The sequence below is a fragment of the Ptychodera flava genome, chromosome 4 (assembly GCF_041260155.1).
Source record: "Ptychodera flava strain L36383 chromosome 4, AS_Pfla_20210202, whole genome shotgun sequence".
Lineage (NCBI taxonomy): Eukaryota > Metazoa > Hemichordata > Enteropneusta > Ptychoderidae > Ptychodera > Ptychodera flava.
The window spans coordinates 37,595,200-37,613,200 of NC_091931.1; the positions used below are offsets into that span (position 1 = coordinate 37,595,200).

At 37.4% G+C, this 18,001-nt stretch overlaps 2 protein-coding genes across 2 annotated transcripts; one reads left to right on the plus strand and one right to left on the minus strand.

The window, feature by feature from the left end:
- Positions 1-2,057: 2,057 nt before the first annotated feature.
- LOC139132267 (uncharacterized) lies at positions 2,058-11,942 on the plus strand. Its single transcript, XM_070698655.1, has 2 exons — positions 2,058-3,365; positions 11,853-11,942. Exons 1-2 carry the CDS (start codon positions 2,058-2,060, stop codon positions 11,940-11,942), a joined length of 1,398 nt encoding a protein of 465 aa, XP_070554756.1.
- A 1,766-nt stretch (positions 11,943-13,708) lies between these two features.
- LOC139132269 (muscarinic acetylcholine receptor M2-like) lies at positions 13,709-14,842 on the minus strand. Its single transcript, XM_070698656.1, has one exon. The coding sequence runs from the start codon at positions 14,840-14,842 to the stop codon at positions 13,709-13,711; it is 1,134 nt and encodes a 377-aa protein (XP_070554757.1).
- Between the last annotated feature and the right edge of the window lie 3,159 nt (positions 14,843-18,001).

Below are 18,001 nucleotides of genomic sequence, written 5' to 3' on the forward strand. Positions count from 1 at the left end.
TGGACAATCGAAGGTTGTGTGGCTAGATACCTCTCTCAGTTTCTCTGAGAGCCTTGCACGCTATACACCCCTTTTACGTAATTGAAGCGACACCATGGTACAATAGCTTTCCAAGAGCAAAACAAGTGTAACACCCCGCCCTGACTATTAACTATCTTGAAAAGCGTAGAGTATAAGGTTTGATTAAATGATGAACTTCCTGATAATGACTGTCGTCCAATAAAACGCCATGTTACAAAATACCATTTTCCTGTGACAGAAAATGTGGAAGAGGATCTGTGCTTTTCTGTTCCATTTACTGAGTTGTTTTCCCGAAGTATGTTACACGAAACGAACCTATTGGTAAGCTTTTAAGGTTATTTTTTCTGTCGTAAAAGTTGTACCACCTCACATTGATAAAATAACGTCTCAAGTACAATGTTCCGCGTCAGTTATTCTTTATTGCGTCCTGACAGCAAACAGGGATAAATTCAATATTATCGATTGTATGTTATCATTTGTCGACTTGCCCTATAAACGAGAAACACTTTCACTATAGACTTGTTCCGTAAAGAGAGTCTAGATATAACCTGAAAGTTACCCCGTATCATTGCAGGCGACTCGAATTAGTGAATCTATAATTATGACTATTCTTGAAACTGACATAAGTGTGCAGAACTGATGTATTACAATGTTCTTAGGCATGTATGCTTCCACGTTTTCACAAAATTTGATTTTCGCCTAAAAGGCTGAAAGTTTTCCCCAAAAGCTCCCACAAAGGCAGCAAAATTTAATTTTTATTTTCTTGCCCACAGTATACTGGTTTACATGATTTACTTGGACAGTCAATGCCATGATATTATTAGAAAACTTGCTCATGTCAAAATTATTGACGTGGACAAACAAGCTTGGATGCGTCTAGTGCCTCTGGTGCCTTTACGGGAAAAAGCGGGGAACAACATTTTTTCTGTGACGTTGGTGATTTTCATTTTTCATAAATAAGAGTACCTCAACAAAAAATGACAAGGCTTATTTGATAGAATACTGATACATTTACGTGTAGAAATTGCTCCATTGCATTTCAAGAAAGCTACCACGTGTTCTGGTGACTTTTGAAGACTCTTTACCAGTAATATTATTCGCCATCCAAGGCAACGCATAAAACAATCCCTTACTTTGGCATTATTCTACTTTATTGGATTGAGATTTCGTTAATTTGAAATTCCAGGGCTATCAGTCTAATCAACAGTTGCAGGAGAACTAAACTTGACGCACGCTTACGACTGTGAGGTCGCCCGCTACCAGACACACATAAAAAGTCGATGCTTTCCTTTAATAAAAGAGTGCAATTCACCTTTGAATTTGAAATACATTTCTGACATGCTACCAACTCACTGTCGGCCTATCGCTCTTCAGATGTTCTGACCCGGTATTTTTAACAACGAAACCGGTGAGCTTAAAAATGATGAATATTCAAGAACGGTTCATGCGCATGCGCAATTTTTTTTTTTACTGTATTTTATGTTCCATATTATATTAGTGACGATCTCATGTAAACCAGATATACCACTGCCGGGGCAAGGAGAACAACTGTATACACTTGCTTTTTCGTGCGGACTGACATTTTTAGCATGAAACAAAATCGATAACAATAGTAATGACCGCCGTTGCGATCACATGAAGGCACCATGCAGCTCAATTCTTCAACTACCCATCTGAACTCGTCCAAGACGGAAACAAGTGGAACTCTTGTCATCTTTGGTGCACAAGATGACAAAAATCTTCTATGGCTGGTAGGGATCGGGCTTGGCGGAGGCTTTTTCAGCCTTTTTGTAGTTTTCAGTAACTTACTTGTTATTTATATTTTCTGTTGCCATCGTCAGCTCCGGAAAGTAACCTACAGTTACATTATCAGCCTCGCTGTAGCCGATTTTATAGTTGGGCTGGTCTCCGTCCCCGGGTTCATTGTGTATGTCACGATTGGTTATTGGCCTTTAGGGCGGGCTTCTTGTGAGTTTTGGCTGTTTATGGATTTTATGGTTTGTAGTGTCAATTTCTACACCATAATTGCCATCAGCATGGACCGTTACAAATCACTCAACGACCCACTCAAGCACCGTGCATCCATCACGTCAAAGCGAGTATACGCCACAGTCGCTGGAATTTGGTCGACATCCTTCGTACTAAACTCCTCGCCTATCTTGCTTTGGCCGAGAATTCGCGGGCATTACGAATTTCCTGCAGAAGAATGTACTACAGACTACAAACACCACAGCTGGTTTACTTGGACACGGGCGGCTTTGTTGTTCTGGCTGCCCCTTGTCGTTCTTATCGTGTTGTACGCTCGAATCTACAACCTAGCTAGAAAAGTGACGAAGAGGAAAAGATTCGAAATCGGAGAGAATCAATTGAACACTGGCATACAGAGCGTACGGGGTCATGAGGAAAAAGCAAAATCAGGTGTCACTTCGCGAATAGGTAAAGTACGTGTTCTCAAAAGAAAAAAGTCATTACGTGCGCCGACGGAAAATCACAAGAGTAGCACGACAGACAATTCTCGACACCTGAAATTCAAGCGGCCGTACTTCAGGGGTGAAGCTGACAGCAAAACAGTCAAAACCGACTGTACAACAATTTCAGGAAATATTCTTGAACTTGAAAGTGTCATTCTGCCACAGGTATGTAGCCATCAAAACTCGTGCGATGGCCCCTGTTTACGGTACGATAACCAGATATGTATGAGACAGGACGGTGAAAATCACGGATTTTCTCGTGCGACGAGGAATGCTGTACAGACAGAAAGTGTGACTCAATTTCCTTCCGGACAAACGTATGTATCCGGATCATCAAACATTGCGGGTGAAGCTGTGGCTTGTGGAAAGGCGAAAGAAGAGGCTTTAGGGGAACTTTCTGTGGCGTATGACAATCCAGCTTTCATTGAGATTGCCGATGAAAGATGTTACAGTTCTCCAACAGGCATAACAGCTATTTTGGATGAGAAAGAGGGCGACTTCCACGAAGAGTCATCCAGGGCAAGTAGGGATGGCACCATGAAATTGGACAAGGCGAATGAAGATGACTCTGGAGATGTAAACGACAAGTCCGTTGGCAGTGACCTGATAGATGACAAGCCAGCATGGTCGGATTCTATGACCATTAACCCAACGCAGGGACATCTTTTGACCCAAGACGAGACACAGACTAAAGAGAAACAGAAGATTGAAGTTAGTATTCATAAGCACCTTGCTAAGAACAACTCAGGTAGAAGCCGTAATTCTAAGAGAATGCCTATCGAAATCAGTGAAAATAAAGCACTTAGGACAGTCACGACACTCGTAATAGCAATCTTTGCCAGTATGGTGCCGTACCAAGTAATCCTTTTGATCGTAAGTATATGCCCATCTTGTCAATGTTATACTGTAACAGTCTTATACAACATCAGCTATTGCCTCTACTATGTAAATAGTGCGTTGGATCCTATTTGCTACGCCTACGCTATACATGAGTTCAGGTTATCTCTTCGTCACATTTTCTGTCGATGTAAACTGTAGGAACCTTAAGAATATATAAACCTTTATTCGAGATACTTTATTAGGCTATGAACCTTCTTCAAAACAAAAGCGAAAGGCATTTTTACAATTCTTTACCCCTCGCTTTACGCTCATAGTATATGTATTTGATAACACTGCTTGGCTTCATAGACATGATAAGAAGAGATGAAAGAAACGAGAGATGTGAAGAGACGAAGAGCGAGATATAATTAAAGGGGCGAGTATTTACTTAGGCGTAGTTTATTTATATTAAGTTTTTCTCTCAAAACAACTTGAATTACTTAAGGCAGAATGCGCCTTGAAAGTGAAAGATGTAAACTTTTGCAACAACTTTCCGAAATTAAATTTTCAACCAATCTCTTACAAAATGAAGAATAACACTCAAGGGTAACTATGTAAAATTTGAAACTAGAGAAACAAATTACCAGTAACATTTACCGATATTTGAAATTCAAAATGGTCGTCATCGCTGTATCTCTATTGGGAAAAATAAAATTTTTGAGTTTCAAAACACTAGATCAGAAAAGAATTGTAAAAATTTGAGAGTCAGCAGATTGTCCCCTTATTTGCGCTTTAAAAGGAAAACATAGGACTTGTACCATACAAATTGTCATTGTCAACTAATCGAGGACCAACGATTTGGCACTGCGATTTCATAGGCCGAGTAAGAACATTTATATAAAAACAAAAGGTACTCATTAAGGAAATTTAAAGACAAAATCATGATATATCTAAAAGTATCAAACTTTGGTAACATGTTTGCCTGTTTGACTGACAATTTCTCTTTGTAATTCATGCTTGTAACACAATTGTATGTGCAGATGTTTTTGGTCCTCACGTTCGTTCGACCGACGCCATTTATTTAAACTTTCATTTAACGGAGATTGCCGCCAAACTCTTCCTATCCAAATCTTGAATCATGGTTCAGGACCTTCGCTTTTCCCTTAACGCAAAAGGAGGTCCAATTACCTGAATTTCTTATTTTTATCGTTGAAAATAACAGAGCGAAAGGTATTGTGGCTTACATAAGATATACACACAATACAATCATATCATATACAGAAGTGTCTATGAAGATGTATACGTATATATATATATATATATATATATATTATATATATATATTTTGCATTTTGTGTTTTTGTATATATATATATATATATATATATATATATATATATATATATATATATATATATATATATATATATATATATATATGTGTGTGTGTGTGTGTGTGTGTCCTCGTGGGAAATACAGTGGTCGATGCTAAGCAGAGCGTTATAAATAAGTTATATCTGAGGATTGCATGATGCATGAAAATTAAGTAATAGATTTCATTACTTTGTACTTGAAGTAATTATATATATATATATATATATATATATATATATATATATATATATATATATATATATATATATATATATATATATATATATATATATACACACACATGCAATATACGATTATGCCACGTACTTAACATTTTGATCAGGGTAATTTCCAAGTTGTCTGCAGTCACATTTGGTACTGTATTTTTTGTATCGTTTTAGTATTTTCATTCATTTAATGCGAACAAATGACCAATGTCATGTTAATAATTGAATTATTAAATATTACTGTTTTAGTTACATACTGCATTCAAAATTTTCTGAAACGTAATATAATCAAATAGCAAATATTATACGATATACCTGAAGAAACCACTATAGACCCTGACTATAAGTTTTTTACATGTTATGAATATGAGAGATTCGTCAATTATTGTCAAGCTTTGTAACTTTGTTTATGAAACATTGTCGCTTGTTCTGGAGACACCTGAACTGTCATTATATTTATTATTATCTTAATTTTTATAAAATAGTCATTTAACTGTCACTGTCGCCCCTGTAATTTTCATGATACGGTGTTTGTTTTTGAACAGAGAACACGTATCATTGTATTTCCTTGCAAATCTTCTTTGTATTTGGCCCAGCGGCTTTGGAATGCAAATAAAACAAAATCGTACCGAACAATGAGAGAGAGAGAGAGAGAGAGAGAGAGAGAGAGAGAGAGAGAGAGAATTTAAGTCAAGGTGTAAGCCTACTTCCGATAATCGCTCGATAAACCTATGGAAGTTTGAAATTATCCCTCAGAATCCGCTAAGTTGGCTAAGTATGAAATCAGAAAAATGAACAACTAGACGTTGTTTGACGATTTTCCACAAAAGAGAGCACACCAATGATGTAATCCAGAAAGAAAGTGGCTTTTGAAATTTTGACATATTGGATAATGGAAAACATGATGAATATGAGGAGCGTATACTTTTAATTTCTTCTTGTAAAAGTAGCATCCTGACAAATTGGAAAATGAATTGCTTAATTAAACATTTATACATTATAAAAATCTAATATTGACAAAAATGAGGCCCAATCAATGTTCACAATATTATGTAAAATAAAAAATAGGCTTGGAATTTAATTTCTTCTGTATCATGTATGGTGAGATATTACTTACTGCCATCCTTAAGGCAGTAGAAATAATCTTGCAACAATAACGCCGATATTTTCAAAAACCTTAGGAACAGTGGTTGTAGTATGCTACTTGATCTCCAAGTCAGGGGACTCTGATAGTGCACCATAAAACATCATTATATCGTCGTACCTAGGAATCGTTGGGGTTGGTCATTCATGCCATCTATAAGGTCATTTGGCTCCAGAGCAGCTTTTGTGCGGTAGGACGCCGTTGTGCAAAATTTACCAGACTCATTCCATCAGCTGTGAGTGTCAGTTTTCATACACACTTTAAAAGACAAACAATGGAATTTTTTAGCCATGGTTACATGTACCGAGAAATCTTTACACCTTCAATGGATTAAAAGTAAAACAACTCATTGTGTATTGGTATGATATTTTAATCAATGAAGTTTGAATGACATCAGTCCTAATGATTCTGTATTCATATAAGATAGTATTTTCCGACGCACTGTATGCGTGACAGTCATTTTGATGTATTTGATTTTTATGACTTTGAATAACAAGAGAATCGGTGATTTAATTGACACAGAGGAGAGGAAGAAAGCTTCGTATGTGTGACTTAAAGACAGACACTGTCTTGCTGTCAATGTGTCAGTTTCAGGTGTTCATGTAATTAACTTACGTTTTATCATACATAACCGAGATTGTTACTAGACGTTAATATTATTAGATTTTTTGTTGGACTTGGTTATGTTTTGTATGCGTCATTTATCTGTATTGTCAGTCAGTCTTTTTGTTAAACGTAACCCCTGAAAATGTCCAGGGGTATCAAAAGAAAGACACCATCACTGATTGAAAAACGTTCCAATAAGAAGGCAATGAAAAGGCTGTTGGATCGATAGTCATCTACTGTTTGTGTTTTGTATTACAAATCGTTTATATTTTCAATATTCCTAACATCAACCGACTAATGCACTCCTTTCATGTCATTTTCTATATTTCACCAGCATATAATGACTTTTTTCATCCAGGTAATCGTTCGCTTTGACATTTTCTTCACAAAACATTGTACAAAATATATTAAGGTTTTATACCACCCAGAGCATGATCTAAAAATTGACATAATTTCTTTCATTTCTATATTTTCTATCCACAGGTATATTTACATTTGCCTTTATGGAAACTTTGCGCCCCAATTCGACCTTGTATACCACATGTATTTTCAATTACCCTCAAGTAAGACTCCATTTTATTAACTGTTAATGCTGTCGGGAATATAAAACTGATCAACAACACGCTTGTTTTCCATGGTTTCACACTTATATTTCACTGAATTTGCTGATTGGCTATAATACCTCGTACCAGTTACAGGTTGCATTGTCATTATTTTTGTATTTTGACCGATATTGCGAAGAGTTACTCCAAAAGCACAATGGACACAACTCGGATAAATGACAATATTTATGGAGAGTACTGCGCCCTCATAGGTGATATAACTGCCGCCAATGATTATTGTACTGCTTTGTTTTGCGACAAAGGGCGGCGCTGACTAGGGGAAGTCTGTCAGAAATGTTTGTGTGTGTTCGTCCCGAGAATTTGTTAAACCTAACAGATTAACGTTCAGACACTAATGGATACATACATACATACATACATACATACATACATACATACATACATACATACATACATACATACATACATACATACATACATACATACACATACACACACATACACACATACATACATACATACATACATACATACATACATACATACATACATACATACATACATACATACATACATACATACATACATACATACACACACACATATACATGCATTCCTCATGTGTCGTAATGATTGATTGATTTGCGATGAACATTGATGGAAAATTTCGTCCTTAAAAATGTTACATCTCAACTTGCTATCGACTAAACTGTAATTAAAGAATGTTAGACTCATGCATCTGTCAGAGCAATGTAGATGTTGAAAACGGTTTAGTTTTTTATGAAGTAATATCGTAATGTCCTATGTGAAATCAACAATCACATGCAGAATAATTGAAGAAAACGACACATCTTCCCAAAATGTGGATCAATTTTCATGAAATTTTGGAAAACTGCCGACAAGGAGTGGTGTAATGCAACCGTGCATTGTTCATGTGGAGGTGCAAGAGAGGCATGTCCCCCCTTCTGTTGTAGAAACTTGAAAATGTAGCTATTGAAATGGTGTCCTTTCTGGTATTATGTGTAAATTATCAGAGGTGTGTCAGTCATAAATATGAAATTAAAATATAAACTTTCCTGTTACACAGACAAAAGAGGGATATTTTGTGAGAGAAAGTGGTGCGGTTGTAGGACTGAATTAAAGTTCAGAAAACAGTCATCTAGCTATACACGGGTAAATTTATACCTTGAAGTAAAAACTAATCTGAACGTCTACATACAGCTAGGTGGCGCTGTTGTTTAAACACCCTTGTCCTTTTACGAGATAACACTGATGTACCCAAATGCGATCCTGTTATTCGGAAGGCGGGATTTGTAAATTGTTCCATCAAGAACCAGTTGGAGGAAAAATGCAACAAAGGACAGACATCCACGGAAGTAAACACATAGTGAAATTAGAGGTCTGCACATTGGTAAATTAAAAAAAATTATACGATGAAAAGAATCATCGTAACAAATGTTAAGCGTACATCAAATAAAAAGATAAATGGGAAATAAATCGGAAGATGCAAACATGTGAATTTGGTATAAAAGATAAGACGTGCACTTTCCCGAAGATTCTTGCTTAATCGACCGACAATGTGAAGTATACATTGCATGTGTCGGCGTAATAAAGAATGAATATATGTGTATCTACATACTTCTTCTACAAATCAGATGGGTACCCGGCAATTTGTGACATCTCTGACATTGCAATTGCCTGATTTCCGATCGACGCGCCATTTCTCGATGTTCCGAGCTCAACATTTCTCGCGGCCCTGGCAGGGTATGAAACAAGACCGATTTGATGGCCATGTTAGAAATCATCAGCCTTGCAGTAGAGATATGGCGAAATCAATCCTAAGAGTGAATAAAACAGAAGGTTTCACAGACATTCAGAGAGTAAAGACCGACGGACCTCGATACATTCCTTGATATACGCATATATTAAATTGAACACGCTGTAAAACTACTGTGTGGTGATCCGTATGTGTTCAGTGACTTTCACATGTACCACAGATTGAAGCGAAAAGGAACTCAAACCTGTTGAACTCACTTAGGTGGTCTTTCAAGAATTGCAGAACGCAAAGGAAGCTCAACCCTGATCGAATACCAAAGTGATATTATTAACAATTCACATTTCATTATTATTATTATTATATCTTGACCATAAACGCTTTACAGGGTTGAACTCACATCAGAGTGTCGTTTGTGCTGTGCAATTCACAAAACAAAGTCAAGCATCTGTTGCAGCGCAAATAATCATTTTGCGTTTTATATTGCATGTTGCTCGTTTAAAGAGGGTTGAAACGAACATTAAGTTTTAAACGGTATGCAAATAGCCGTAATGAAAAAATACTTCGCGTCAATACATTCTTAAAAAGTTAACAGAGCGAAAGATTAGCCACTTTACTTTTTTTAAAGTGCCTCATTCCTAATGATAGGGCTCCAATTGCTTCCCTTTCCAATGATGGGTTTAATTAGTGTTGCTATCAGCTGTTTAAATAAGTAATGAGGCTATGATCATCTTTCGATTGACTATCCATTACAACGGATGGGAATTAATTCTGATCAAGCTGGACAGCTCATTTTTTTTGAGCTAAGTTAAAAAGATGATAAACAAATGAAAGACCTCCCGTTGAAGATGTCTTCATGGGTGCAAGAAAAGTTAATCCAAAAATCCTCGCGTGACCGTATGGAAAATGTTTTTTTTTTTTTTACAATGTAAGATAAAGCTGGGACCACTTTCAGGCCCACATTAAAGTAGTACGCGTCTCGAAGCCTTTCTATATGGAACCTTAAATCAAGAATAAAATGCATGAGGTGACTCAGCAAATTTTGGTACTGGAGAAACAAATCTTTCCAGAGACTTGATATCCAAAATGGCTGCCACCCCTGTGTTAAGTTTACAGAGAAAAATAGACTTTTCAATTTCTCAAAAATAAGCCGGTGGAAACTTGATTTACTCCAATAACTTCACAGTTAGCCCTTAAAGCAGTGGACCAAAGGTACTATTACAGTTTGAGCGTCAGAATAGATCCCCGAAAACAGTTTCGCTGGTGACGTAATATGGAGTACAGTCATATTATATACCCGTGTTCATATCGCTTCATACTAGTAACATTTACCTTAAAGTGTTAGCCATGATACACAATTAAAACGTCAAGAAATGCACGATAAACGTCATCAGTTTTGCAGTGTTGCAAAAACTACATTTGCAACTCGATAACAAACAAACAAATGGCTGCCGCTCTCCGCCTACGGTGCGATTTCGCTGACATAAAAAGTGAAGGGCTTTGAGGATCAAGCATGTTTCGGGCAGTAATAAGTTGACTCTTGTAACAATATCCCGTGGTAATTTCATTAAAGCTCTTGTAATTTTTGGACTAACACAAGCAAACATTTTACCATTCGCGCGGCACAATCTACCTCCGCACTGGTAGTGAGCACGTGGCGTGACAGCGATGTTGACACCTGTTGACATGGCAACTCTCAGTGTTGAGAACAAAATGGCCACCTCTCTTCGCTCCGTACGACGATCGGGCAGCGATTGAAATCGGGAGAAATGTAACGCAGAGGAAGGTTTGTGATCGGTAACGATTGTAATAACATATCGCTACCCACTGCTGTGAGAGCAGCGATAACAGAATATCAGCTATGACTTTATATTCTTCAGGTAGACATTTTAAAGGGCCTATAAAAAGCAAACAGAATATGAAATTAAAAGTACAGTTTCGAGGAGGGAGATGAATTGATCGGAGAAAGATTTTTAATTTATATCGGATTCTCCAGCTCTGCGTGTTCTGGCTACCGTGTGAATAGATAGTAATACGCACTGTACCAGGTCGCAAATTGATGTTGACGCATAACAAAACTTTCAAATTAACTGCATCCCTCTTGGGAAATTTATGACAAATTTCACAACTCAACATTCGGTTCCTTAGAGATACAAGAGTGCACTTTTTTAATTTTTCATCCCGTTCTACTCATAAACTGAAGCTGATCTCATAGAAACTGTTCTTTTGACTCTGTGATAACCGTACTTCATAAGCGAGAAGCTCGACCATTATTAAGCTCAGGACATAGATCATTGCCCAGCAACATGTTACTTCATCTTGGAACAACACCAAAGTAATGCATTATAATAATTTCATCTTATTCACAATGATACATAGTAATAGCAGAAAGATCTTAACCTCGACTGAGATAACCTATAGCACACCATAGCATCGAATATTGAATTACGGGGAAAACGTGATATCGAAAGCGCTTTGTTATTTTATCATCGAGTACTTTCTTCCGTTTCGTGAAAGATAAAGCTTTTTTCGTATTTACCTATAGAATGTTATTTTACTTTTATTTTCGACGATCGACTTTGATATCATCGCGAAAAGATATTCGATATTTAAACATTGCGCCACATTTCCTTCTATGTTCCATCACATACATATGGACAGGGATGAAGGTTACTGTACATTGACGTTACATCAGACATGAACTACGTCATATATGAACTCTATGAAGCATCATAGACGCGCTGTTCAATTTTAGAGCTGAGGCAGTTTTTCAAACGATTACGATATTTTGTCACAATACTCAACAGATGCAGTCTCAGCCATGCCGTCAGATAGAAAACCTGGTATTGAAAGAAATCAGAAAACCTGCTTATTGTGCGACAACAACAACAACAACAACAACAACAACAACAACAACAACAACAACAACAGGTTGATGACTAATAGTATATCACTTTCTTTTAAATTGTCCATTCTTCTTTAGCCCAAGAGAGAAGAATCTTCCAAGCAAGACTTCTATCAACCTTCTAGAATTAAATTTATTGAGATCATTACAACACATGATATCGATTCTCTGCGATCGTATACAAATTTCATGCAATAAAACTGAGAAAAGAGATAAATAAAAAGTAACAATGTTTCATGTCAATTGTTCATTTGTACCTTTGTTTAATGTATTGTAAAAAGGACCACATGCCCTTAAAATTACTGAAAGAAGATCACTCGGAAGATATCAACATCGAAAATAGGCTTTTATTTACAGAGATTATAATCAAAGTGCAGATATAAGTACTTTTACTAATTCAAGCGCACTTTTAAAACCTGTATAGTAACATTTATTTTTGATATACGATGATAGGGATACGAACATCATTTGAGAAACAACTTCCAGAAATATCCTAAATGTCTGCAGACACAAAGTAGGCGAAGGAATTGTGAAAGTGCCATCAACATGCTTAAAGTGCAAATTGCAAATATATTGAGTTACGTTATTATTACGTTGAGAGTTTGAGCAAAATCCGACGTTCCCAATGAGTTACGTCTCTTTCCTATGAACAAGTTCATAAAGTCGCGTTATGTTGATTATAGAGTGATACTTTCACATGATTTATAAAACATTGATAGTAAAAATATTATCGTAGAAACAAGACAAGCAACATGACGATCAAATATTTGCTAATATTTAGCTTTCTTAAATAGTTTAATGACTCCAACAAGGAAGGCATACGTATGTGGAAATTACTAAAGTCACAATAATTGATAGCTCTTTTTTCATAGTGAGCACTATGATGAAAAAATAATCAACTATGATATGGGCAACAATCATTTTTTACAAAACATGGCGAAAAAAATTTGATCTTTTTTTTGTATATTACAATTAATTCAACAAAATACCTGAAACTGAGTTAAATTATCTCTTGGGATAAATATTTTCATGAATCGAATGTATTTTGACAAAATATACTCAATCTGCAGTATCCAGATACCATGTATTTGAAATAAAACATCCTTTGCAACCCCTAGATCGTCATATAACTATGTACAAGTAAAAAGGTACTCAAAACCATGTCATGCAAATTACTATGTAAATCCTCTTCAAGTGAGCATAGATATCAACTATATCATAGAGCAAAGAGCATATAGCATGGATTATCATAGGGCATAGAATCGTGTCGAGGTCTATAAAGAAACCCAAGCAAAACAGCTAAGAATATTTAACAGTTAAAATCGTGGGAAAGTAGGCATTTTCGTACGGGAATATTTTCAAAAGCGCAATAGACAGAAACCAATGTCCTTGGATCATTTGTAGCAGTGAAAATTGCTGACATCGATGACATAGTTAAAGGGACTGTCCTTTCTAGATTCATATTCAAACATCACTCTCAAGTGACACGGCACGAATTAAAGTGTAAAGGTATGACAGCTCTTCTTCATGCAATACAATGTAAGTATTATGTTATTTGGATTCTTGAACGTAACAATTGTCAGAGCGTTATCCAGGTATGACCATCCACCCATGGTGTTTCTGAAGAAGATGGCATTACGAATTAAGTGCTTACAAATTTCATGTAATGCAGTTAGAACGTATTTAGCGTGGTTTCATCGTTGGCATATTTCTGATACGAAACCGCTGTATAAGAAATATATCCTATGCTTTTCTGATAAATTCTTAGCGTTTCTATAGACTTCAGCTTTTTCCCTTATAAATTCTACAGTTTGCAACGACGGACAAGTCGACCAAGCGATCTTCTGAACTTCGGATTAGTGTAGGCGTAGCAAATTGGATCTATTGCATTATTAATGTAGTAGGCAAAAAACACTGTATAATCTATATATTGTAACATTTTCTTTTCAAGTAAGCACGATGGACACACATTTTTGAGCAAAACCAATGCTTGGTAAGGTACCGTGCACACGATTAAAGCCATTACGATTGTCGTCACGGTCACGAATGCTTTGTTTTCAGTACGGTGCGTTTTTTTATCATCGTTGCTTTTGATCGCACTGTTCTTTTCAACGGCCTCACGCGTTCTGTTTTCTTTTCTCTGTTTCTGTTCGTCGTTTTTTTCATCTGACGTGGAAATGTGTCCCGTCGCTTGGCAAATGGTTGTGGAATCCTTCGCTGCTAGGGCGCATGGCTTCGGATTGCGAGCAACAACCTTATCGTTGTCACTCTTGATGACACTTTCTATCACCTTGGCCGTTCTTATGAAACAGTAATTTTCAGTTGTCCTGCGAAAGTCTTCCTTATGCTCCTCATTTAAAGTCATCGCTTTGCTCGATGAAGAAATTCTGGAGCCATCATCGGTCGTTGTAAGGAAAACTGGATTGTCGAATGTGACGTCAAGTTTCAGGCCTGCTTCTTCGTTGGCGTGTTCATGTATACCAATCTCACTTGCATCGTTCGGGCACCCAAGATCTGCGCTTTTCGTTTGCTCAGAACTTAGGAAACTGAGACTTGCAACATCCAGTCCGGAGAACATTTGGTTCTCGTCACGAAAATAGTCTCTGTTGCTGTTATTGCCACATCCTTCAGAGAGGCTTAGTCTGACACTTTCAAGTTTAACAACATCTCCCGATATTTTCCCGTTGTCTTTGTCCCTCTGTCCGCTGTCAGAATCGACGATGGAGTAGTTCTGTTTGAAATTTAGCCGTCTAGTAACGCTTGGCGGGCTCTGTCTGTTGCCCGATGGCATGAATTTTCTACCGGAAGAGCTCTCGAATTTCCGCGAAATTGTAGCTGGCACAGCGTTTCTATCATGACATTGCATGACTTGTAAGTCGGTGTCCAAACTGTTGTCTCCGGAGTTTATCTTTTTCCTTGTCAGCACTTTTCTGGCCATCTGGTAAATACGGACGTACAACACAATCAGGACGGTCAGTGGCAACCAGTATGTCAAAGCCGCATATGGCAAAATCATGTAGCTGTAATTTATGATGTCTAGAGTACATTCTTCGGCTGGGATTTCGTAGTGTCCGCGAATTCTGGGCCAAAGCACAATGGGCAAACAGTGAATCAATATTGAAGTCACCCAGATCGTGGCAATGATAACCCGTACTCGCTTTGACGTGAGAGTTGCTCGGTATTTTAAAGCCCCAGTACTGCTAACTTTCGATGGTTTTTTCATTATTTTTATTTTATAAATCAATTGCAACTTCTTATTCTACCCCCCAAAGAATGTTGAAACACCCACTATTTAGCTTGTCAACTTAGCGTCTATATGTGTAAAATGCATGAATATTGTTTACATTTGAATTCTAGTCCGGACCAGAAGTCAGTTTTCAACAATAACAATGCACTTTACAACCATAGGGGCGGAGTTGACAAGCTGGATACTGTGTATATCAACATTCTTTGGGGAGAAGAACAAGGAATTATGGTTCACATTCAAAGTAAAAATGGTGAAATTATCATCAAAAGTTAGCAGCACTGGGGCTTTAATGGGTCCTCAAGCGATATGTAACGATCAACGCTTATAACGATTATGGTGTATAGGGCGGTGCCACATAAAACGTAGTCCGTAAACAGCCACAGATCACAGGCAATTCGCCCGAACGGCCAGTAACCGATCACCGCGTACGCTGTGTACACGGGCGTATCCACCAACCCGATTGCAAAATCGACGACAGCAAGGTTAAGGATGAAATTGTAGCTTGGTTTTCGGATTTGTCGACGACAACAGAAAACAGAAATAACGATTAAGTTACCTACTACGATAAAGAGACTGAGAAGGCCTCCGGCAACCCCCGTTAAGACAAGTCGAAGCAGCCGAGTGTTATTCCGATCATCAAATTCGACTGATGTCAAATTTCTTTCTAACTGAGTCGTGTTCACATTAACAGACACTGCGATATCAGAGGCATTAGAGCGCATCGTCGAGGCTTCAAAAGAAGAGATATTTTTCATCCACATGGTGTGCGAATAGTATCAACGGCGAGCGTTTTCTCACAGAAATGTCTGACAACGGTTAGGCCTAAGTCGAATAACGCTCACTCTTGGAGACGTCGTCCCATACACTTTTACTAGACTGGTATATAAGTGGTTTTCGTGACTTATTTTGTCAAAAAAAAAAAACAATGTCAACTAGAGACCGAAATTGCGCAAGCGTACTTTTAATATTTTACAATTGTAGATCACATAGAGACAAGTCAGTCCAAGACGAATTGTATGATAGTGAAATGCAAAGCATTTTAGCAGCGCTCAAATTTGATTTCGACTCACTTTCACACTGCTTCTAAGCACTTTCAATGCTAATCATAGACTCATTTTAGCTTCAAATAAAATAATTTCAAACCAGAAGAATAACTTTTTCGGTTGAACAGGTGAGGCTAGAGTGGCGTGTCAGTCTCGTCACTAAAGAGGAATAATGGTGGCGTAAACACATTAAATTCGCAAGAGGAATCATCGTTCCCCAACCATGGTGCAAATGTGAGTTACAATAATCGAAGGCAATATAGGTAGAGAGGCTAATGTATACTAATACGAAAAAGGCGTTCCCGTGGTTGACGTATAATAGTGGGTGTGAATAAAATTTCCATACAGTGCCATATGATCAGCTATGCGGGGAGAGGGGAGGGGAGGGGAACACTCGTCTTCGATGACGTCAAACTTGTGCGGAATACTGGAAGATTATATATGGTTATTACAGATATGGATCCTGGTATTCCCATAGTGTAACTTCACACAATAGTACTGCTGTATACAGAATTTCCACAGTCCCCTGCAGCAGGTCTGTATATAAATGTAGGACGATTTTAGCTTTATGCACGATGATACAAACGAAGGGGTGTCTACGACCCTGTGCAGATCACCATCTACCTGAAAAATAACATGGTTCTTACTCATAGAAAAATCGAGAATGGCAGATTACAAGGGGACAACAGGCATCCCAGCGACCATTAATACCAAGATCACCTCCTTTGAAGAATTGAAATAGCACATTGAATAAAGTAGGGTCATGAGTATTGTGTAGGGCCACGGGTATTCTGGGTTCCATTAAGTCTAGATCCAATTTTGCATTTATTTCGATATCTCCAATAAAGAGGACTTATCCGTAAAATTAACGCCCCCTGTTGTTAAAAGGGTCGAATCCGGTGTGGTTGACCAATGAGGTAGCATACTTTGTGAGCTACCTCTATGGGTTGACCGGACTGCGAAGTTTTGAGTCAGCCACACGCCTGAATCAAAAAGTACTTAAACTCTCACTTTGCGAAAAGTAAAAGCTCTACTATACAGTTTGTTTATTTTGAAACATTCGGCATGATAAGAAAGCACGCGGCAATCTTCATACCCTTTGATGTTGTGTGGCAGACTGAGAAACTTGTACGTTACAGTCACTGTGCGTGCCAAACACTGAAAATCAAAACTCAAATGACAAGTGCTGTAATAAAATGATTAAATATTACTTCTTCAGTTACAAACTAAGTCAAAATTTTGTGGAAGATTACGTTTAGACTCTGATGACGGATTCGTCGAATGTGATCAAGCTTTGTAACTTTGTTCATGAAACATTCTCGCTCGTTTTGGAGACATCTGAATTGTCATTATATATATATTGTTATCTTCAGTTTGAGTAAATAGTCATCTAACTGTCATTGTTACCCCTGTAATTTTCACGATATGGTGTTTGTTTTCGAACAGAGAACATGTATCATCGTATGTTCTTTTTACATCCTATTTGTACATGACCCAGAGGCTTTGATATGCAAATAAAACAAAACCGCTCTCACCAATGGGAGGGAAAGGAAGAAAGGGGTGAATTTAAGTCAAAGCGAAAGCTTACTTCCAATAATCGCTCGATCAATCTACTGAAGATTGAAATTATCCATTAGAATCCGCTAAGTTGCTTGGGAATTCATAAAATTGAACACTCATAAATATACCGAGCAAAATCTGACGTTTTTTGACAATTTTGGAAAGAAAGTTGACATATTGGATAATTGAAAATGTCATGAATATAATGAGCTTACTTTTAATTTCTCCTTGTAAAGGTAGCATCCTC

What these genes read in the sequence shown, in the direction of transcription:
- LOC139132269 (XM_070698656.1), bottom strand. Translation starts at nt 14,842, where the DNA reads ATGGCCAGAAAAGTGCTGACAAGGAAAAAGATAAACTCCGGAGACAAC.
- LOC139132267 (XM_070698655.1), top strand. Translation starts at nt 2,058, where the DNA reads ATGGACCGTTACAAATCACTCAACGACCCACTCAAGCACCGTGCATCC. An exon ending in ACCAAGTAATCCTTTTGATC is followed by an intron (nt 3,366 to 11,852) that starts GTAAGTATATGC and finishes TGGTATTGAAAG; the next exon opens with AAATCAGAAAACCTGCTTAT.